This window comes from Salmo trutta, chromosome 22 (genome assembly GCF_901001165.1).
Source record: "Salmo trutta chromosome 22, fSalTru1.1, whole genome shotgun sequence".
Taxonomy (NCBI): Eukaryota; Metazoa; Chordata; class Actinopteri; order Salmoniformes; family Salmonidae; genus Salmo; species Salmo trutta.
This window is the reverse complement of record NC_042978.1, coordinates 16,617,237-16,641,768: the sequence shown is the minus strand read 5'-3', so window position 1 is coordinate 16,641,768 and position 24,532 is coordinate 16,617,237. Positions and strand designations below refer to the sequence as shown.

At 42.0% G+C, this 24,532-nt stretch overlaps 1 protein-coding gene across 1 annotated transcript in view; it reads right to left on the bottom strand.

Annotated features, from left to right (window-relative positions):
• Positions 1-6,102: 6,102 nt before the first annotated feature.
• Positions 6,103-24,532, bottom strand: part of LOC115158227 (potassium/sodium hyperpolarization-activated cyclic nucleotide-gated channel 2) — a 69,256-nt gene continuing 50,826 nt past the window's right edge. The window contains exons 6-8 of the mRNA XM_029706909.1: positions 24,283-24,523; positions 20,379-20,543; positions 6,103-7,964 (exon numbers count right to left, since the gene is read on the bottom strand). Coding sequence (XP_029562769.1) covers positions 7,000-7,964; positions 20,379-20,543; positions 24,283-24,523 — 1,371 coding nt within the window. The 3' untranslated portion in view covers positions 6,103-6,999. The remainder of the gene's footprint in view (positions 7,965-20,378; positions 20,544-24,282; positions 24,524-24,532) is intronic.

Sequence of the window (24,532 nt, the reverse complement as noted above, 5' to 3'; positions counted from 1 at the left end):
GATATGTATAATATAATCATAATATAATCCCTATTAACATTTGTTAGAAGTGCAATGTGTATTATGTAATAGCTGATCAGCAAACAACAAACATTAGTAATCCAAATGGTATTTATTAGCTTTCCTTATTACATGTATTGCAGTTAGATATACATCACAACTGGATTTATTTGCATTTGGGGAGCTTTTGTTTTACAGCCACAGAGACAATTAACTAGATGTAGTATGTGGAAACTAGGTATGCTAGGCACTAGGTATATACAGTACATGTGTAATTGGGATCCCTTTTCAAGAGAAATTAGACATTTACTGTTCTTTAAAAGAACCAGCTCCCAATTCTGATTAGCGTGTGTACTTTTATTGTTTCTGTTGCTCTGACTAGCTGTAACTATATATATTTTTTTTCTTCATGGCGAGCCTGGGTTTCCAACCAGCTCTGAAAAGAGACCATCGGCTGTTAAGTCAATTGAGTGCTGTAGTTTAGGAACAATGTTTGGCAATAACAGCTGACTCTGCCACTTAGTGCTCAAAGCACCATTTATATGGAGTCACCTCCCTCCAATCTCTCTCAATGTCCAAACGCTCTCAAAGACACACTCAAATTGAATCTTATAGTCTGTGACGCAGCTAAAAATGACAGGTTAAATGGGGTCAGTATAGAAAGGAACAAAAACAAAGACCATATTGTGCAGCATACTGTACATATTATACATACTGTACATATTATACATACTGTACATATTATACATACTGTACATATTATACATACTGTACATATTATACAGTATACTATAATATACTGTACATATTATACATACTGTACATATTATACATACTGTACATATTATACATACTGTACATATTATACAGTATACTATAATATACTGTACATATTATACATACTGTACATATTATACATACTGTACATATTATACATACTGTACATATTATACATACTGTACATATTATACAGTATACTATAATATACTGTACATATTATACATACTGTACATATTATACATACTGTACATATTATACATACTGTACATATTATACAGTATACTATAATATACTGTACATATTATACATACTGTACATATTATACATACTGTACATATTATACATACTGTACATATTATACATACTGTACATATTATACAGTATACTATAATATACTGTACATATTATACATACTGTACATATTATACATACTGTACATATTATACATACTGTACATATTATACAGTATACTATAATATACTGTACATATTATACATACTGTACATATTATACATACTGTACATATTATACATACTGTACATATTATACAGTATACTATAATATACTGTACATATTATACATACTGTACATATTATACATACTGTACATATTATACATACTGTACATATTATACAGTATACTATAATATACTGTACATATTATACATACTGTACATATTATACATACTGTACATATTATACAGTATACTATAATATACTGTACATATTATACATACTGTACATATTATACATACTGTACATATTATACATACTGTACATATTATACATACTGTACATATTATACAGTATACTATAATATACTGTACATTTGCTCGCATCCCATCGGTCACAACAGTGTCCGCCAATAGAGATGGAAAGCATCTCAAACAGAAAAGCAAACTGCTAGTTCCATACTGAGTATTGTTTCAGAAACTACTGTACCAAAGTAAGATGTGTAGGTTATGAGTATGAGGAACATTATACACGTCTATGGCTAAAAATGTGAACTGATCAGGAAGAGGGAGGGATATGAATTCACACTTTTTGGGGGGAATAGCATTCATGAATATACCATCTATCTTGTTGCTTACCGTTTAGGATATTGGTAATAAACCAACAGAAACGGACTTTGTTCAAATGTCTAAAATATTTGTCCGACCACAGCAACACTTGAAATATAACATGTCAGACAAAGTTCAACTGAAAGGACTAACTTATCATTAATTTGATTTGGTGGAGTGATTATTCCAGAGGCCCCCATCATGCAGTGTCAATGGGATTTCTGTTAAAGTTCAAGTTTGAATCTCAAGTTAGGATTAGGCACTATGATGTTTGTGGAATTTCTGGACCCAGTCTCTTCTATGTGAAGAGGACAGGATGTCTGTCTGATGAGTTAATAACTCCTCTAAAATGTGAGATTGACGACTGGGCCAAGCTTTCTGGTAGACTACAAAGCCTGTGAAATGTCAGCTCAAGTAACAGTCACCCCAAACGCTCTCTCTCCACCATGACTGGCCACTTCAAAATGACCTCTCTCCCCATCGCAGCTATTTGAATATTTTATTTGCGAGGTTGATTAGTATTAAATTGTCGCCCTTCTCTAATCCATGTTCTGCCTGATTTATATCCCAGCTTTACATGCTATTTCTCCAAAATGACCTGCCCGGCAACACAACAAAAAAACAGCCATCAGTGTCTCCCTAAATTAACTCACTGAGCTGAAGCCATTTCTAAAACTGCAACAGTTTCTGTAAAGTACACTATATTTGGACAGGAGGAAAGAAATATGGGGGCGCTAATAAAGCATTTGGAAAACACAGATGCTGCGGATTGTGACAAACGCAGATGCCTAACTTGGCCCAGGGGTGTTCTGTGTTTTTCTGTAAAAAGCTCAGGCACATTATTTTCTTTACAGAAGAATAGCTTTTCTCTGACAGTGTGAGAGAAAGGGTTACACCGGGATCAGGATTCAAGGCTAAATTGATAATTGTTTTGAGGATACTTCAGGAAAAGTGGTCAGGAACGTTGGCAGAGCTGAGAGACAACAATGCCCTGAATATAGTGTTGATAGATATTTCACGTAATTGTATTGCACTGGAAAAATCAAATGAGCAAATAAACACTTCATTCAAATTCTTGATAGAGTTCCTGTTGTGTATAGAGATTAATAAAACAGTACCACAAGTTTCATTGTTTCAGTTCCTCTGAATAGAACAAAACGTACTAATTGTTATAGAATATGACCTATACAGTACGTACAGTTAATGTAAGGGTTTAAAAAGTAATTTCAGTCTCTTCCTGGAAATGTAAACCAAAACATCAAGGACTCTTTCTTATACTGCTTGTTATTGCTTCATATATTTATTCAAGTTACAATTTAAATCACAATTTGGCAAGGAAACATCCCAAGAAAGATGCTGGGTAAAGGCTAAACACATGACAACAAATGTAGCTATTGGAGAGGATAACTGATTCTACCCTGACAAAATGAACATGCTTCAGATAGGATTGTAAATGGATTGTATACTAAACACAAATACAGTATAAACGCAACATGGAACAATTTCTAAGTTTTACTGAGTTGCAGTTCATATAACGAAATCAGTCAATTGAAATAAATAAATTAGGCCCTAATCTATGGATTTCACATGTCTAGGAACATTGACATCAGTAAACCGCTTTCCCACACAACGCCATACACGTGGTCTGCGGTTATGAGGCCGGTTGGACGTACTGCCAAATGCTCTAAAACGACGTTGGAGGCGGCTTATGGTAGAGAAATTAACATTCAGTTCTAGTGGACATTCCTGCAGTCAATATGCCAATTGTACGCTCCCTCAAAAATTGAGACATCTGTGGCATTGTGTTGTGACAAAACTGCACATTTTAGAGTGGCCTTTTATTGTCCCCGGCACAAGGTCCACCTGTATAATGATCTTGCTGTTTAATCAGCTTCTTGATATGCCACACCTGTCAGGTGGATGGATTATCTTGGTAAAAGAGAAATGCTCACTAACAGGGATGTAAATACATTTGTGCACAACATTTGAGAGAAATAAGCTTTTTGTGCGTATGGAACATTTCTGGGATCTTTTATTTCAGCTCATGAAACATGGGACCAACACTTTACATGTTGCGTTTATATTTTTATTCAGTGTATATGGATTGCATGAAATATTCCCACCATTTACCATCTTAAGTGTGTCATGTACAGTAGATATAAGAACTTCCAAACACTTCCCATAAACAAATCTTAAGCAATTCAAAAACATTGACATTTTATTAAAATTTTGGCTTTTCATCTACACTGTATTGTATGGTATTTATTACATTTTTGTTAAATGCCCTACTTTATTGCTAGACAAATAGTCTCAAAACCTGCTCAGCAATCTAAAAGGAAGTTGGCCATTAAAACCACCTTCAAACACATGAAAGTTCCCAAAGAAGTTTCATTGGGCATAATTTCCAGCAAGAAATCCCTTTCAAACCCACAACCTTGGCACCACCGACAAGGTGGATGATACAGTAAAACGTATGATGAAACACAATGGAAAGTAATAACAGTCCAAAATAAATGGGGCCTGAGGGGATCCAATCTTCTCTCTCATTACATAGTAATGGTGGTGGTGGTGGTGGGGGGGGTTATTGAGCAGCAGATGAATTGGATATCAGCGCTTGGAAAGCCTCTTCCACTAATACTTTTGGACACTAATCAGTGGAGGCCGGTACACACATTCAGTGGCATCACTTATGGTAGGAGACACATCATTGAAATGCACCCTCCAAAATGTCTGCTCTGTCCTTGCTGCAGATTAGAATAGAATGGGAGTCATTTAGGTTTCAGCATTCCAGAAGCATTATGTAATTTATGCACACAAAATGTACCTCAATTTGATGCAATATTACTGTTAGAATTTGAGAGGAAAGGGAAAAGAAAATGGATTTGTTTGTAACTTCAAATAATCTAAAAAGTATTGTAATGGATGGACAATGCAGATGAGATGAAAAGTTGTGTGGGATCTGACCAGGGTGCATCAGTCTCTGTACAGTATAAGAATACATATTAGCGTAATCAATTACACTGCACAGTGCCTTCAGAACATCAGTCAGACTATTACCTTGGATATGTTTTAAAATATAAAACTATGATCTGTCTATTCTAAACTTCAGCTATGCAAATAACCTCATATGCATTTCCATCAGGGTTGAATGAGATACAGTATGTTGATATATTCATGTGATTCATAACCCAAATCAACATGCATATGCATTGTCCAATGGGGATGGATGACTTGGTTTAAACACTATATATACACAAAAGTATGTGGACACCCCATCAAATGAGTGGATTTGGATATTTCAGCCACACCCGTTGCTGACAGGTGTATAAAATTGAGCACACAGCCATGCAATCTCCATAGCGAAACGTTGGCGGTAGAATGGCCTTACTGAAGAGCTTTCAACGTGGCACCGTCATAGGATGCCACCTTTCCAGCAAGTCAGTTCGTTAAATGTCTGCCCTGCTAGAGCTGCCCCAGTCAATGGTAAGTGCTGTAATTCTGAAGTGGAAATGTCTAGGAGCAACAACGGCTCAGCCCAAAGTGGTAGGCCACACAAGCTCACATAATGGGACTGCCGAGTGCTGCAGCAAGTAGAGCGTAAAAATTGTCTGTCCACGGTTGCAGCAGTCACTGCCGAGTTCCAAACTGCTTCTGGAAGCAATGTCAGCACAATAATTTTTCATCAGGAGATTCAGGAAATGGATTTCAATAGCCAAGAAGCCACACACAAACCTAAGATCACCATGCACAATGCCAAGCGCAGACTGGAGTGGTTTAAAGCTTGCTGCCATTAGATACTGGAGCAGTTGAAACGCCCTGACCTCAACCCTGGCCATCCCTGTAGCTCAGTTGGTAGCGCATGGTGTTTGCAACGCATGGTGTTTGCAATGCCAGGGTTGTGGGTTTGATTCCCATGGGGGGCCAGCACAGAAAAAAATAAAATAATGAAATGTATGCATTCACTACTGTAAGTTGCTCTGTATAAGAGTGTCTGCTAAATGACTAAAATGTAAATGTAACCCCATCGAACACCTTTGGGATGAATTGGAACGCCGACTGCAAGCCAGGTCTCATTGCCCAACATCAGTGCTCGACCTCACTAATGCTCTTGTGGCTGAGTGGAAGCAAGACCTCTCAGCAATGTTCCAACATCTAGTGGAAAGCCTTCCCAACAGAGTGAAGGTTGTTATAGCAGTAAAGGGGGGGACCAACTCCATATTAATGCCCATGTTTTTCTAATGAGATGTGGTCGACGAGTATGTGTCCACATACTTTTGGTCATGTAGTGTATATCACTTGCACCCTAGATGTATTCTGGCCAAGCTAGAATGAAATGTAGGCTGTAGACTCCAAGAAAAATACTGAAATTATACCTACACTGTCATCTGCAAATACAATTTGAGAAAGGGGGAAGATATATTTTATAGATATGAATTCCTTATAAAGACACACACACACACACAAAGGATATGGCTTCAAATGTTGAAATCAAGGCAGTGAAATTCTGTCCACTCGTTTTTTTCAGAAATATATTATTAATCCCATTAATACAATGCAACATTTTGTTTAAGCCCAACCTGTAAAAAAAATAAAATTAAAAATGCAATAATTTAAGACGTGGTCTAAAAAAAAACATTTTCTTGTTTTCTGAAACAATATTACGGTGACATGAGTAGAACTTTTGTTAAAACCAGTCCGTAGAGAAAAGAGGAAATCCCAGAACAACTTCTGCAAAGCGTTGATGTCATGGCCGTCATCTGAAGCAGGTTCCTGATTTTCTTCTTGTCCCTGCCAGTTTGTATTGTTCGACTATATAGATAGTGGGTGAGAGATGCGTGCTATTTATGTTGAATATGGTTACAGTAAAGAGAGTAAATAAAGGAGAGATGTGGGGAGAAGGTGCTACTACAACGTACGGCCGGTATCTACTATCTATGTCTGTGGGTGGAGTAGAAACATCCCACCTCTGATAATAACTATATTGTTAGTCATACATTGTCTTTCAGCTCCGGTCTCCCGCTCCCTCTCCAAGGTCCCACAGCATATAGTCATATTCAGCCCCGCGTGACAGGGAGAGGGGAGATTATTGGGTAGAAGGACGAAACCTTCCACAGTTCCCACAACCAAAAACCCCTGGCTCTGCAGAAATCTAATAAAGGTCACAAATTGGAAGATAGCCTCGATCTGACATGGTCTGTCTCAGGGTGGCTGGCTTTGGAGTCCTTTTTGGGTAAACCCGAGTCCGGCTGGGCTGGCGCCAAGCCTGCTCCCATGCCCACTCCCATACCCGCACCCATGCCTGTCCCCAGCGATGTCAGAGTCCCCGGGAGGGAGGCTAGAGGAAACGCCCCCACAGACATCTGGTGGGGCAGCACCATCCTATGAGTCACAGTGCTCCTGAGCCCCACAGAGCCCGGGGGGGTCTGAGGTGGCCCAATGGAGGTTGAGGAAACACGGTTGGACTGTGGTGGGCTCGGGGCCACAGGTTGAGACCCTCCCTGGGGCAGAGAGGGCTGAGAGGCAGACAGTGCCCTGGCGTCCTGACTCAGACTGCCCATGTGCAGAGAGCGGGTGCTGTTATGGGTGTTGGGCCGGTGTGGGGGGCTGGGCACGATCTGCTGGACCAGGGAGAGCTGGGAGCCAGAAGAGGGGCCGTACTGGAATGTCCGTCCCCCAGCAGCTAGGGGGCTCTGGATGGGGGGGCTGGAGAGGGCGGAGGCGAAGGCACCACCGGCGTGTAGCTGGGGCTGCATGGTCTGCTCAGTCTGGGGAGGAGGGGAGGCTGACATGCTCTGCATCACCTGGAACCTCCGTACCATCCGGGGTGACTGCAGGGCCCCGGCCCCTACCAGAGGGCCTGCCATGGGGGGACAGAAGCTCATAGCCACAGCCTGCTGGAGGGTGGCGATGGCTGAGCTCTGAGGTGGGGCTGGAGGAGCGAAGATGCCCCCGTGCGTGGGGGGGTTGGACATGGACATGGCTCGAGGCCTCTGCATGTCCACCTGCTGCACCATCTCACGGTCATATTTCACAATCTCTTGGATAATTTCATTCTCTCGGTTGTTGAAGACACCCGAGTTGAGGTCATGCTGAACCTTATGCATTAGGATTGAGTTCTTCTTCCCTGAGGATGGAAAATAGAAGAAGAGAGATGAGACTCTGTTACCTGAGCAGACACTGTTACACTGTAGAATCAGCACAATCAATACATTATACAAAGTAATAAACAGCCAAATGGTCCAATGAATACACCTAACAGTGCCCTACAGTAATAGCGCTCTCCCCCCTGATTAGTTGGTATTAGAGAAGTTGCTGGCATAGCAGAACAGAGTGTGGGGCAGCTGGAAGCAGTTAACCTGATCAGGACAGACATGTATTCATATCTCTTTTCAGTCTGCCTATCTGGAGGTTGTCTGTAATGGCTAAGGTGCATAAAGATGGAGGAATTCAGATATGACACCATTGTTCTAGCACTATCCACAGACTTTTTAATCTACGGCGCGCAACATGGTTCAGTGTGTAACTCGGCACAATCTACTTTTTGTTTTTTTTAATTGCTGCCATCTTGGAGCTAAAATTGGGATCATGTGCTAATGCCAATATTAAAAAAAGAGTAATGGACAGCACTGTACAATACAGCAAACTTAGGAAATTAGGCGTTTGTGGTAAGTACATGGGGGCCGCCATCTTTATGCACCTTCGCTATTGAATTCACAGACAGTAATTTTGCACTGAGAAGGGAAGATGCACTCATGCCTCCGTATGTGTCAGTGGGCTCACTGTAGATGTTTTAACTTGTGTGTGTTTGTGTACTAGAGCTGGACAAAATGTCATATTGTGATCAATTGAATTCTTGACCCATTTTGCTCAATAACAATCAATAAATAAATGTATGTCAAAAGTTTGGACACTCATTCAAGGGTTTTTCTGTATTTTTACTATATTCTACATTGTAGAATAATAGTGAAGACATCAAAACTATGAAGTAACACATATGGAATGATGTAATAACCAAAAAAGTGGTAAACAAATCAAAATATATTTTACATTTGAGATTCTTCAAAGTAGCCACCGTTTGCCTTGATGACAGCTTTGCACACTCTTGGCATTCTCTGAACCAGCTTCATGAGGAACGCTTTTCCAACAGTCTTGAAGGAGTTCCCACATACAGTTGAAATCAGAAGTTTACATACACTTAGGTTGGAGTCATTAAAACTTGTTTTTCAACCACTTCTCACATTTTTGTTAACAAACTATAGTTTAAGAAAGTCGGTTAGGACATCTACTTTGTGCTTTACACAAGTCATTTTTCCAACAATTGTTTACAGAAAGATTATTTCACCTATAATTCATTGTATCACAATTCCAGTGGGTCAGATGTTTACATACACTAAGTTGACTGTGCCTAAAAACAACTAGGAAAATTCCAGAAAATTATGTCATGGCTTTAGAAACTTCTGATTGACTCAAATGATGTCAATTAGCCTATTGGAGGTGTACCTGTGGATGTATTTCAAGGCCTACCTTCAAACTCAGTGCCTCTTTGCATGAATTCATGGGAAAATCTAAAGAAATCAGCCAAGATCAGCCAAAATGGTAGACCTCCACAAGTCTGGTTCATCCTTGGGAGCAACTTCCAAACGCCTGAAGGTACCATGTTCATCTGTACAAACAATAGTACGCAAGTATAAACACCATGGGACCACAGAGCCGTCATACCGCTCAGGAAGGAGACGCGTTCTGTTTCCTAGAGATGAAAGTACTTTGGTGTGACAAGTGCAAATCAATCTCAGAACAACAGCAAAGGACCTTGTTAAGATACTTTTGTACCCATTTCCTCCAGTATCTATATCCACAGTAAAACAAGTCCTATATCGACATAACCTGAAAGGCCGCTCAGCAAGGAAGAAGCCACTGCTCCAAAACCGCCATAAAAAAGCCAGACTACGGTTTGCAACTGCACATGGGGACAAAGATCATACTTTTTGGAGAAATGTCCTCTGGTCTGATGAAACAAAAATGAAATTGTTTGGTCATAATGACCATCCTTATGTTTGGAGGAAAAAGGGGGAGGATTGCAAGCCGAAGAACACCATCCCAACCATGAAGCACAGGGGTGGCAGCATCATGTTGTGGGGGTGCTTTGCTGCAGGAGGGACTGGTGCACTTCAGAATATAGATGGCATCATGAGGTAGGAAAATTATGTCAATATATTGAGGCAGCATCTCAAGACATCAGTCAGGAAGTTAAAGCTTGGTCGCAAATGGGTCTTCCAAATGGACAATGACCCCAAGCATACTTCCAAAGTTGTGGCAAAATGGCTTAAGGACAACAAATGCAAGGTATTGGAGTGGCCATCACAAAGCCCTGACCTCAATCCTATAGATCATTTGTGGGCAGAACTGAAAAATCGTGTGCGAGCAAGGAGGCCTACAAACCTGACTCAGTTACACCAGCTCTGTCAGGAGGAATGGGCCAAAATTCAACTTATTGTGGGAAGCTTGTGGAAGGCTACCCGAAACATTTGACCAAAGTTAAACAATTTAAAGGCAATGCTACCAAATACTAATTGAGTGTATGCAAACTTCTTACCCACTGTGAATGTGATTTACATTTTACATTTTAGTCATTTAGCAGACGCTCTTATCCAGAGCGACTTACAGTAGTGAATGCATACATTTCATCTTTTTTTCTCCGTACTGGTCCCCCGTGGGAATCGAACCCACAACCCTGGCGTTGCAAACACCACGCTCTACCAACTGAGCCACACGAGACCACGTGTGATGAAATAAATAAAAGCTGAAATAAATCACTCTACTATTATTCTGACATTTCACATTCTTAAAATAAAGTGGTGATCCTAACTGACCTAAGACAGGGAATTTTTACTAGGATTAAATGTCAGGAATTGTGAAAATCTGAGTTTAAATGTATTTGGCCAAGGTGTATGTAAACTTCTGACTTTAACTGTATGCTGAGCACTTGTTGACTGCTTTTCCTTCACTCTGCGGTCCAACTCATCCCAAACCATCTCAATTGGGTTGAGGTCGGGTGACTGTGGAAGCCAGGTCATCTGATGCAGCACTCCATCAATCTCCTTCTTGGTCAAATAGCCCTTTCACAGCCTGGAGGTGTGTTTTGGGTCACTGTCCTCTTGAAAAACAACACATGCGGAGATCATCCATTCACCTACTCTGCGTCTCACAAAGACATGGCGGTTGGAACCAAAAATCGCACATTTGGACTCATCAGACCGAAGGACACATTTCCACTGGTCTAATGTACATTGCTCATGATTCTTGGCCCAAGCAAGTCTCTTCTTCTTATTGGTGTCCTTTAATAGTGGTTTCTTTGCAGGAATTTGACCATGAAGGCCTGATTCATGCAGTCTCCTCTGAACAGTTGATGTTCAGATGTGTCTGTTACTTGAACTCTGTGAAGCATTTATTTGGCTGCAATTTCTGAGGCTGGTAACTCTAATGAACTTATCCTCTTCAGCAGAGGTAACTCTGGGTCTTCCTTTCCTGTGGCGGTCCTCATGAGAGCCAGTTTCATCATAGCCCTTTTTGGTTTTTGCGACTGCACTTGAAGAAACTTTAAAAGTTCTTGAAATTTTCCGGGTTGACTGACCTTCATGTCTTAAGGTAATGATGGTGTTACGATCGTCAAAAGGAGTGGACCAAAATGCAGCGTGTTGAGTGCTCATATTTATTATTATAATGAAAGCACTTAAACAAAGAAACAAAACGAAAGCAAACAGTTCCGTCAGGCAACAGAGAACTAAACGGAAATCAACTACCCACAAAAACCAGGTGGAAAAAAGCTGCCTAAGTATGTCTCCCAATCAGCGACAACCATAGACAGCTGCCTCTGATTGGAAACCATACCTGGCCAAAACATAGAAATAAAATACATTGAATGCCCACCCCATATCACACCCCGACCTAACTAAACAGAGAAAAACGGCTCTCTCAAGTCAGGGCGTGACAGTTGGACTGTCGTTTCTCTTTGTTTATTTGAGCTGTTCTTGCCATAATATGGACTTGGTCTTCTACCAAACAGGGGTATCTTCTGTATACCACCCCTACCTTGTCACAACACAACTAATTGGCTCAAATGCATTAAAAAGGAAAGAAATTCCCCAAATTAACTTTTAACAAGGCATACCTGTTAATTGAAATGCATTCCAGGTGACTACCTCATGAAGCTGGTTGAGAGAATGCCAAGAGTGTGCAAAGCTGTCATTGAGGCAAAGGGTGGCTACTTTGAAGAATCTCAAATATATTTGGATTTCTTTAACAATTTTTGGGTTACTACAGGATTCCATAAGTGTTTTTTCATAGTTTTGTTGTCTTCACTATTATTCTACAATGTAGAAAATATTCAAAATATAGGCAAACCTTGAATGAGTAGGTGTGTCCAAACTTTTGACCGGTATTGTATTTTTTTTAATGCACAGTCACTTTCCGTTAGCGGCAGGACTTTTAAGGTGCCAAGTAAGACATGAAAGAAGTTAGCTACTTCATCTAACATGTTCAGGGAATTTATATATATTATAAATAAATAAACAAACATACAAGTACAACATGTCAAAATAGGATCTAGAATGATCAGATTCATTTGAGGCTCTTTAGAGATTAGGTTACCTGCATCTTTTTGTGCATATTGGCTTAGGCTTTATACTACATAATTCAACACCTAAGGAAGTGGAAGTCAAAACATATTAGCTGGATTGCCAACCCTAAATTTGATATTGTTGCTAGATAGCCATGTAATTGATCTAATTAATGTCCAACAAAAACTTTCCATTGGTTAGGCCTATGTAGGCACTTGATGATGCATTCACCACAAATGGTGCGCTCGGTTCCGCCAACGCATCACCTCAATTATATACTCTGTTTGTAAAGCGGTGGTATTTTCTCAATATTTAGTGTTGAGAAATAGTTTTCATACATACAGGAAGCAGAGACTCCCCTCTCTTTAACAACAGAAACATTAGGCAAAAAGGGGTTTTCCTGCAATTACATTTTGAAATGTTGTTCGTATGCTCCCTTCACAAGGTGGGGGGAGGGATTGAGAGCGGGCAGCGAAACAGGGGCGGAGGGACAGATACTTTACTTGCAGGAAGCAGGTTAATGCACATTACAGTTGACCAAATAATGGTATGAATAGAACCCTAAAAAACATTGTGTAGCCTAATCACCAGTTTACGGACGTAAGCAAAATGCTTTGGTAAGAGGCGGGCAATGTCGGTGTCTGCAATTTTCAGTTAATCGTCCCAGCTATAGCATGCATCACCTGAATTGTAAACACAAGGCCCTATGACCTTTCTGTCACGGTATGTTCAGTCTGACCGATTACACACTCAAACACCTGGGGTGAAGATGGGTGGCCTGTGTTCTCTCAGACATGAGGTGGATCAACATGTGCCTGTGGTATGTGCATGTGTGTAGTGGTTGTGTGGGCCTGGGTTGGTCATGGTGCTGGGGGAGAAACCAATTTGCAGCTGAAATTGCCTCCTTCACGGAGCTCACGCAGGCGGCCAAGTAAGATCACAGATCCATCTCTCTCATCTCTCCAGCGTTCAAAACATTTCTAGTTGAACGCGCGTTAAAAAAAACTCCCAGGATTATTACTTCCGCCCCCTCTCAAGTTTCAGAGTTTCATCTTTACTACTCTCTGTTTTTCCCCCCCATCAGCAGGGGATTTTCAACTTGTCCGTCTCTATCGGACTTTTAAAAACAAATAGAGTGACACCCACATGAAAACATTAGGTGGAATTGAAACATGAGTCTGAGGGACTGGGAGAACATGGAAAATACAGTCTGACAGGGACATTCACTCTAATTCAAGCTGCATAACTAGCTAGCATGGTACAACACAGTCCAGTTGACTGCAGAGTGGTTGGCTGCTATAGGCTCCAGGCCAAAAGGGCCAAGTCTATTATGTTTCCTTAGGGTCAGGATAGAGTTCAATGAGTCTAGTCTACTGTCTCTTCCATAGACACCTAAAGGCGCCAGAGCACTGTAGTACACACCCTGATCTGCTAAACAGAAGGATCATAGTCTCCTGTCCTGACATTATGTAAACTACAAGACTTTATAAACATGATTTCTTTGAATGCTTTAGGTGAAGGTGTCGGAAAAAGACTCTGCGTTCCAAAATAACTCCAAGGTTAACAGAGAATTGTCATCCTCTGAATTACTGTTTAGATCTGGAATTCATTAGCTTTCTACCCGCCAGTTACTTTTTAGTCTGGCCACTTACAATACTAAGCCTTTGATCCAGGATGCTTCTGTTGTCAGTAAATCTAGAGAATAGCTAAACAGCAGACGAATTAACCCATTCGCATCCTTGCACAATATTTAGCACAATATCAAAACGCACCACAAATCAAATTATGTTTGGTATGAATGCAAAACATTTGGTGTCATCATAGTTAGTACAAGTGTCTAAACAGGCCACACTGACATTCTAAGATTGTCATTTTCTATTATAATTCCATGGAAAGAGCAGGTGTTCTTAATGTTTTTTTACACTCAGTGTATATATACTGCTCAAAAAAATAAAGGGAACACTTAAACAACACAATGTAACTCCAAGTCAATCACACTTCTGTGAAATCCAACTGTCCACTTAGGAAGCAACATTGATTGACAATACATTTCACATGCTGTTGTGCAAATGGAATAGACAACAGGTGGAAATTATAGGCAATTAGCAAGACACCCCCAATAAAGGAGTGGTTCTGCAGGTGGGGACCACAGATCACTTCTCAGTTCCTATGCTTCCTGGCTGATATTTTCGTCACTTTTGAATGCTGGCGGTGCTTTCACTCTAGTGGTAGCATGAGACGGAGTCTACAACCCACACAAGTGGCTCAGGTAGGGCCGCTCATCCAGGATGGCACATCAATGCGAGCTGTGGCAAGAAGGTTTGCTGTGTCTGTCAGCGTAGTGTCCAGAGCATGGAGGTGCTACCAGGAGACAGGCCAGTACATCAGGAGACGTGGAGGAGGCCGTAGGAGGGCAACAACCCAGCAGCAGGACCGTTACCTCCGCCTTTGTGCAAGGAGGAGCAGGAGGAGCACTGCCAGAGCCCTGCGAAATGACCTCCAGCAGGCCACAAATGTGCATGTGTCTGCTCAAACGGTCAGAAACACACTCCATGAGGGTGGTATGAGGGCCCGACGTCCACAGGTGGGGGTTGTGCTTACAGCCCAACACTGTGCAGGACATTTGGCATTTGCCAGAGCAAATGCTGCCTGCAACATCCTCCAGCATGACCGGTTTGGCGGTGGGTCAGTCATGGTGTGGGGTGGCATTTCTTTGGGGGGCCGCACAGCCCTCCATGTGCTCGCCAGAGGTAGCCTGACTGCCATTAGGTACCGAGATGATATCCTCAGACCCCTTGTGAGACCATATGCTGGTGCGGTTGGCCCTGGGTTCCTCCTAATGCAAGACAATGCTAGACCTCATGTGGCTGGAGTGTGTCAGCAGTTCCTGCAAGAGGAAGGCATTGATGCTATGGACTGGCCCGCCCATTCCCCAGACCTGAATCCAATTGAGCACATCTGGGACATCATGTCTCGCTCCATCCACCAACGCCACATTGCACCACAGACTGTCCAGGAGTTGGCGGATGCTTTAGTCCAGGTCTGGGAGGAGATCCCTCAGGAGACCATCCGCCACCTCATCAGGAGCATGCCCAGGCGTTGTAGGGAGGTCATACAGGCACGTGGAGGCCACACACACTACTGAGCCTCATTTTGACTTGTTTTAAGGACATTACATCAAAGTTGGATCAGCCTGTAGTGTGGTTTTCCACTTTAATTTTGAGTGTGACTCCAAATCCAGACCTTCATGGGTTGATAAATTGGATTTCCATTGATTATTTTTGTGTGATTTTGTTGTCAGCACATTCAACTATGTAAAGAAAAAAGTATTTAATAAGATTATTTCTTTCATTCAGATCTAGGATGTGTTATTTTAGTGTTCCCTTTATTTTTTTGAGCAGTATGTATATATATATATATATATATCCAAGGATGTCAGGGACAAGCTTGTAGACCTACACAAGGCTGGAATGGGCTACAAGACCATCGCCAAGCGGCTTGGTGAAAAGGTGACAACATTTGGTGCGATTATTCGCAAATGGAAGAAACACAAAAGAACTGTCAATATCCCTCGGCCTAGGGTTCCATGCAAGATCTCACCTCGTGGGGTTGCAATGATCATGAGAACGGTGAGGAATCAGCCCAGAACTACACGGGAGGATCTTGTCAATGATCTCAAGGCAGCTGGGACCATAGTCACCAAGAAAACAATTGGTAACACACTACGCCGTGAAGGACTGAAATCCTGCAGCGCCTGCAAGGTCCCCCTGCTCAAGAATACATATACATGCCCGTCTGAAGTTTGCCAATGAACATCTGAATGATTCAGAGGACAACTGGTGAAAGTGTTGTGGTCAGATGAGACCAAAATGGAGCTCTTTGGCATCAACTCAACTCGCCGTGTTTGGAGGAGGAGGAATGCTGCCTACGACCCCAAGAACACCATCTCCACCGTCAAACATGGAGGTGGAAACATTATGCTTTGGGGGTGTTTTTCTGCTAAGGGGACAGGACAACTTCACCGCATCAAAGGGACGATGGACGGGGCCATGCACCGTCAAATCTTGGGTGAGAACCTCCTTCCCTCAGCCAGGGCATTGAAAATGGGTCATGGATGGGTATTCCAGCATGACAATGACCCAAAACACACGGCCAAGGCAACAAGGAGTGGCTCAAGAAGAAGCACATTAAGGTCCTGGAGTGGCCTCGCCAGTCTCCAGACCTTAATCCCATAGAAAATCTGTGGAGGGAGCTTAAGGTTCGAGGTGCCAAACGTCAGCCTCGAAACCTTAATAACTTGGAGAAGATCTGCAAAGAGGAGTGGGACAAAATCCCTCCTGAAATGTGTGCAAACCTGGTGGCCAACTACAAGAAACGTCTGACCTCTGTGATTGCCAACAAGGGTTTTGCCACCAAGTACTAAGCCATGTTTTGCAGAAGGGTCAAATACTTATTTCCCTCATTAAAATGCAAATCATTTTATAACATTTTTGACATGCGTTTTTCTGGATTTTTTTGTTGTTATTCTGTCTCTCACTGTTCAAATTAACCTACCATTAAAATTATAGACTGATCATTTCTTTGTAAGTGGACAAACGTACAAAATCAGCAGGGGATCAAATACTTTTTCCCCCACTGTAAGTGCCTTTGAACGGGGGATGGTAGTAGGCGCACCAGTTTGTGTCAAGAACTGCAACTCTGCTGAGTTTGTATCAAGAATTGTACACCACCCAAAAGACATCCAGTGACAACAGTGGAAGCATTGGAGCCAACATGGGCCAGCATCCCTGTGGAACGCTTTCGACACCTTGTAGAGTCCATGCCCCAATGAACTGAGGCTGTTCTGAAGGCAAAAGGGGGCGCAACACAATATATGTTTTGTAAAACCTTCCTAATATTGAGTTAGGGAAATTGCTGTAAAATGACTCACTCTGCAGTCTCCATTAACTTGCACTGGATTTCCTTATACTGCATGTACTCTAGCGGTGTGTGTGTAAAAGAGAGTGTGTATGGATGTGTTTGGATAGGCTGTTCTAAAGGTGTTCCTAATGAGTGTGTAACAGTGTAGGTTCCGTCCCTCTCTTCACCCCAACCTGGGCTCGAACCAGGGACCCTTGCACACATCAACAACTGACACCCACGAAGCATCGTTACCCATCGCGCCACAAAAGCCGCGGCTCTTGCAACGCAAGGGGAACAACCACTTCAGGTCTCAGAGCGAGTGACATCACTGATTGAAACGCTATTAGCGCGCACCACCGCTAACTAACTAGCCATTTCACATCGGTTACACGTGGTATACTCAGTGTACAGTGTATTCGGAAAGTATTCAGCCCCATTTCCTTTTTCCACATTTTGTTACGTTACAGCCTTATTCTAAAATAAAACAATTTCCTCAATCTACACACAATACCCCATAATGACAAAGCGTAAACATCTTTTTCGAATTTTTTGCAAATGTATACAAAATAAAACCAGAAATACCTTATTTACATAAGTATTCAGACCCTTTGCTATGAGACTCGAAATTGAGCTCAGGTGCATCCTGTTTCCATTGATCATCCTTGAGATGTTTCTACAGCTTGATAGGAGTCCACCTGTGGTAAATTCAATTGATTGGACATGATTTGGAAAGGCACACACCTGTCTATATAAGGTCCCACAGTTGACAGTGCACGTCAGAGCAAAAACAAAGCCATGAGGTCGAAGGAAATGTCCGTAGAGCTCCGAGGCAGGATTGTGTCGAGGCACAGATCTGGGGAAGGGTACTAAAACATTTCTGAAGCATTGAAGGTCCCCAAGAACACAGTGGCTTCCACCATTCTTAAATGGAAGAAGTTTGGTAGCACAAAGAATCTTCCTGGAGCTGGCCGCCCGGCCAAACTGAGCAATCGGGGGCGAAGGGCCTTGGTCAGGGAGGTGACCAAGAACCCAATGGTCACACTGAAAGAGTTACAGAGTTCCTCTGTGGAGATGTGAGAACCTTCCAGAAGGACAATCATCTCCACAGCACTCCACCAATCAGGTCTTTATGGTAGTGGCCAGACGAAAGCCAATCCTCAGTAAAAGGCATATGACAGACAGCCTGCTTGGAGTTTGCCAAAAGGCACCTAAAAGGACTCTCAGACCATGAGAGACAAGATTATCTGGTCTGATGAAACCAAGATTGAACTCTTTGGCCTGAATGCCAAGCGTCACATCTGGAGGAAACCTGGCACCATCCCTATGGTAAAGCATGGTGGCGGCAGCATCATGCTGTGAGGATGCTTTTCAGCGGCAGGGACTGGAAGACTAGTCAGGATTGAGGGAAAGATGAATGAAGAAAAGTACAGAGATCCTTGATGAAAACCTGCTCCAGAGTGCTCAGGACCTCAGACTAGGGCGAAGGTTCACCTTCCAACAAGACAATGACCCTAAGCACACAGCCAAGACAACGCAAGAGTGGCTTTGGGACAAGTACTTGAGTGGCCCAGCCAGAGCCCGGACTTGAACCCGATCGAATATCTCTGGAGAGACCTGAAAATAGCTGTGCAGCTCCCCATCCAACCTGACAGATCTTAAGAGGATCTGCAGAGAAGAATGGGAGAAACTCCCCAAATACAGGTGTGCTAAGCTGGCAGCATCATACCAAAGAAGACTCAAGGCTGTAATCGCTGCCAAAGGTGCTTCAGCAAAGTGCTGAGTAAAGGGTCTGAAAATTTATGTAAAGGTGATATTTAAGGGATTTTTTTTATACATTTGCAGACATTTCTAAAAAACTGATTTTGCTTTGTCATTATGGGGTATTGTGTATAGATGAAGGGGGGGAAATTATTTAATCAATTTTAGTACAAGACTATAACGTAACAAAATGTGGAAAAAGTCAAGTGGTATGAATACTTTCCGAATGCACCGTATATAATGTTCCGGACAATCTATATACCAACATTTTTTAAGATCGGATCATTTAAACATGTATTCATTCACATGACTTGATTCATTAAATGTGTAAAAACAGTAACCCCATGTGTCCGGAGACAAAATATAGTACAATATCAACAACTCACATTGTAGACAAGTGCTTTAGCCGATTTAAAAAATGTCTTCAGATTCGTCCATCAGTAAGCTCAGAGAACAAGGGTATTAAAATAAATGTAACATTTCTGTTACGGACATGAATGGGTTAAACAGAATATGAAACCTTTCGTGCTCCCCTATGCTCTATTCAGGTTAGGTGTTAATCTGTTGTCAAAGATCAAAGACAACTCAATCTCCTCTGAATGTGTGAAACCGAACGTCTCATACTTGATGTGGAATCGGGCTGCTATGGCAACCACTGGCAGGTGGTGGATGCAGGGCCCCTGCACGTCACCGAGCGGTGACATCAGCATCACATTGACCTTGCCTTCGCTGTTTAATAATTTATATGTTTACACTCAGAGCTCGGAATTCACTAACCAGGTGCTTTCTGATGATAGCTGAGTGACTGACAGCGTAGCAACACTGGAGGTAACGCAGCAACCAAGAGAAAATAATATAAAATTCCACACAGAAGAGGAAAGCATAAGGAAGCTGTTTAGACAGTGTGCTGAGCAGTCCCTTTCACAAATGAGCATCACTCCTTCTGAGAGCACATTTACAGTAAACCCAGGGGAGTACGGCACACACAGTCATTTTGAGATAATAATCATATCTTGTGAAAATCATATGCTGAAGATACAGCAGCTGCATCTAAATAAAGGGTCCAAAATGAAATCAAAGAAACCAGGGAAGTCAAAGAGAAATGATTAATGGCATAGTTACAGTAGGTTCCATTGATAGAATACAGTATGCCTGTTTTTGTTCTGCGGATTCTATGAATGACAAAACGCCTCAACTATGCGCATAGCTAATCCTGTATGGGTCAGTGGCTTATTTATTGGTCAGTGGTAGGCTGGTCTCACCTATCCGGTCCAGTCGGTCGATGGCCACAGTCTCGAAGGCTCGTCTCATCATTGGGTACTCCTCCAGCACCTCATTGAAGTTATCCACAGACAGGGAGTAGAGACGGCAGTACGTGTCCGCCCGCACACTGGCCGTCCGTCTGCCTCGGGTCAACAGACAGATCTCTGAGGGAGAGAGAGAAAGACAGGCCGGTCAGAGACAGACACAATTACTACACAGCCAGAGGGAGCATCATTACTGTAACTAAGCTACAGAAAACATGTCAAGAAGAAACATGAGCCATTCGAATGTCATGATCCCATGACAAAGTTCCCTTGGACATGTCACACTCGTTAGTCTTCTTATTTCTATCTTATAAAACACTGCTACACTAGGATTCAAATATAATGCACACACAATCCTACAGTATCAATTTATCACGTGTGGAAATAGGTCATTTACAGAGAGGATACAGAGCATGAATACAGAGCGGAGAAAGGCATTTAAACCGAAGACCCTGTTGAGACTGCTTAATGTATGGAGGGAGCTACAGGATTGGATACGTCGTAAAGCCAAGGTTCATTACATTCAGGTGTTACCCTTCCTTCTCTGGTCTGTGGCTGATGGTTGTCTTGACAACCATATGCTCTTTTTACTCTGCTGCCTCCCCGTTCTCCCCCCTCGCTCTCCTGTCGCGTGTGAAGGGTATCCTCTGGCTCTCAGTGAAGGGAAAAAAACTATTTACTGTATGCATGGGGGAACTGCACTGGCTCCACTCTACATATCAGCTTTTACAGTGGTAGGCACCCCCCCGGGGACCATGGAAAAAGAGGATTTAACAAGAAGTGCAGTCAAGTAAAAGATCAGCTACCGCCAGCCGGACAGAGGCCCACACACCATTAAAGAGCAACAAAGGGATGTTCCATTCATGAGTTATACATTTACATAATAATCTTGTCAGTAAGCGGCAGTGACAAACCCTCTCCACCCCAGCTCCCCTCCCACTCTCAAAATGGCTCCTTATTCACAGGGTATTAAAGTGTGACCTTGAGTGTCAGCTCTCTCCGCTATCTGATAGGGGATTTACAGTTCTTCACAAGATTAATGAGATTCCGTTCTCTCCGCTATGCCGAGCGCTGCAGAGGAAAGCAGCAGAACACAATGCTGGGATGTGATTCTGACTCCACTTACTCACTCCGGTATTTCCTTCTTTAAAAACAAATTACGGCAAATATGGGCCATGTCGTTTCCCTTATGCCCACATTTAATTTATCCTCTATGGGACCGGCGGGACGAATTCGTCCCACCTACGTAACAGCCAGTTGAATCCTGTGGCGCGATTTTTAAAACGTTTGAAATGCTATTACTTCAATTTCTGTACTATTTTACAGCTATTTAAAGACAAGACTCTCGTTAATCTAACCACACTGTCCGATTTCAAAAAGGCTTTACAACGAAAGCAAAACATTAGATTATGTCAGCAGAGTACCCAGCCAGAAATAATCAGACACCCATTTTTCAAGCTAGCATATAATGTCACAAAAACCCAAACCACAGCTAAATGCAGCACTAACCTTTGATGATCTTCATCAGATGACACACCTAGGACATTATGTTATACAATACATGCATGTCTGTTCAATCAAGTTCATATTTATATCAAAAACCAGCTTTTTACATTAGCATGTGACGTTCAGAAAAAGCATACCCCCCGCAAACCTCCGGGGAATTTACTAACAATTTACTAAATTACTCACGATAAACGTTCACAAAAAGCATAACAATTATTTTAAGAATTATAGATACATTACTCCTCTATGCACTCGATATGTCCGATTTTAAAATAGCTTTTCGGATGAAGCACATTTTGCAATATTCTAAGTACATAGCCCAGCCATCACGGGCTAGCTATTTAGACACCCACCCAGTTTAGCCTTCACCAAAATCACATTTCCTATAAGAAAAATGGTCTTACCTTTCCTGTTCTTCGTCAGAATGCACTCCCAGAACTTCTACTTCAATAACAAATGTAGGTTTGGTCCCAAATAATCCAACGTTATGTTCCATCAGCAACGTTTTGTTCGTGCGTTCTAGACACTATCAGAATGGTAAATCACGGTTGTGCGCATGGCGCAGAACGTGACAAAAAATGTCTAAATATTCCATTACCGTACTTCGAAGCATGTCAACCGCTGTTTAAAATCAATTTTTATGCCATTATTCTCGTAAAAAAGCGATAATATTCCGACCGGGAATCTGCAATTAGCTAAACAGCCGAAGGAAAATACTGCACGGGGTCGAATCGGGCACGCGCCTAATTCCATTGTCCTCTGATGGGCCACTTGGAAAAGGGGATTCTGTGTTTCAGCCTGAGGCTGCCTCGTCATCGTTCAGGTTTTTCCCGGGTTCTGAGAGCCTATTGGAGCCCTAGGAATTGTCACGTTACAGCTAAGATCCTGACTCTTCAATAAACAGAAGCAAGAACAACAACACCTTGTCAGACAGGGTACTTCCTGCATGAAACCTTCTCAGGTTTTTGCCTGCCATAGGAGTTCTGTTATACTCACAGACACCATTCAAACAGTTTTAGAAACTTTAGGGTGTTTTCTATCCAAACCTGAACAATAATATGCATATTCTAGCTTCTGAGTTGGTGTAGGAGGCAGTTAAAAATGGGCACATATTTTTTCCAAAATTCTCAATACTGCCCCCTAGCCCGTAGAGGTTAACTTAGGGCAACTATTACAGTACCTAGTTTCTACCTTCTTTCCATATGCCCTCATCATACTACAACAACAGGACCAAAATACGGTATCTTCTCCAGTAATATTATTAATTGTAAATAATAGCAGATGAATCGGCAAATACCACCATAAATCCAGCAGACATTCTGATTCAAGTTTGCACCTAGCCCATGCCATGTAGAAAAGGGTTGGCTTCCTGGTGGCATACAGTATAATGGCTTGGCTTTGAACGTCGACGGTTGACATTTCTAATTGCTCTGTCATTGGTGTTCTGTGGACTAATTAGCTGTTATTTATGAGCCGTGGGTGTTGCTGTAGATCTCTCTCCTTCAGCATCCGCCCTTGGATCCTGGCACCTCACAGCCCAACCCACAGCACCACTGAACTGAACTCTGCTCTTCTGAAGAGGAGCCGGATGTGAAGAATGCCCCCAGACCATGGCCCAGACACATCGGGAAAAGTTGTGCCATTTTTGTGGATCAACAGCAGCGATGCATTCGAAAACAGGCAGGGAAGAGGACAGGCTGCATGGGAAATGGGGACAAAACTGGCTGCAGGGCGAAAAGACTAGCGAGAAGAAGTCAAATGTCAGGGTGTTTTTATTTTATTATCTTGCCTGCTACAATTTTTATATTAACATAGTTGAGACATTGGTGGTTTGGACCATAGGATTTAGAGCAGGGTTCTCCAACTGGCGGCCTGCAGTTGGTTTCATTTTTTAATACATTTTTTAAATTTGTATTGTTGGACATAAAACTGTAAAAACACCAGGAAATCAGCTGCAAGTAATTTTTATTTTGGAAAACTGTTCCCAAGTATTCCCACACATAAAAGATTGTATACAAATGTTATGTTTTAGTCAGATATTTTATCTGTTTGGTCTTCTTGCGGTCAATTTGCAGTCGACAAATGATTTGTAAATACGTTCAGGCCCCCTGACCAGAAAGAAATGTACTTGATGATCCCTGATTTAGAGCGAGAAAAGAATGTGAATTAAGTCTACATGAATGTACTGTAACTTATTGAATTTCTCTTCTATAGTAGATGTATGTTATCAGCACCACGATACAATGAATACAAATGAATTGAATAAAATATATATAGATATTTTTTTTATAATATGTTTTTCAGCTGCAGCAGCCAGGCAAACATAAAAAAGGTCTGATATTGTTGAGCATACCTCCAAAGTAGGATCCATCAGAAAGCTTCATGCCCATAGTTCCTTTGGTCAGCACGCTGGTCACACCGTGTTGGATGAAGTACATCTTCTTGCCGATGGTGCCCTCCCTGATGATATAATCTCCGGGTTGGAAGACCTCGAAGCGGAGCTTGGTCAACATGGCTGTCACAAAGTTGGGGTCAGCATTGGCAAACAGGGGCATGGATGCCACCAGCTTACGGCAGTTGAAGTTGACAATTTCCTGAGGGAA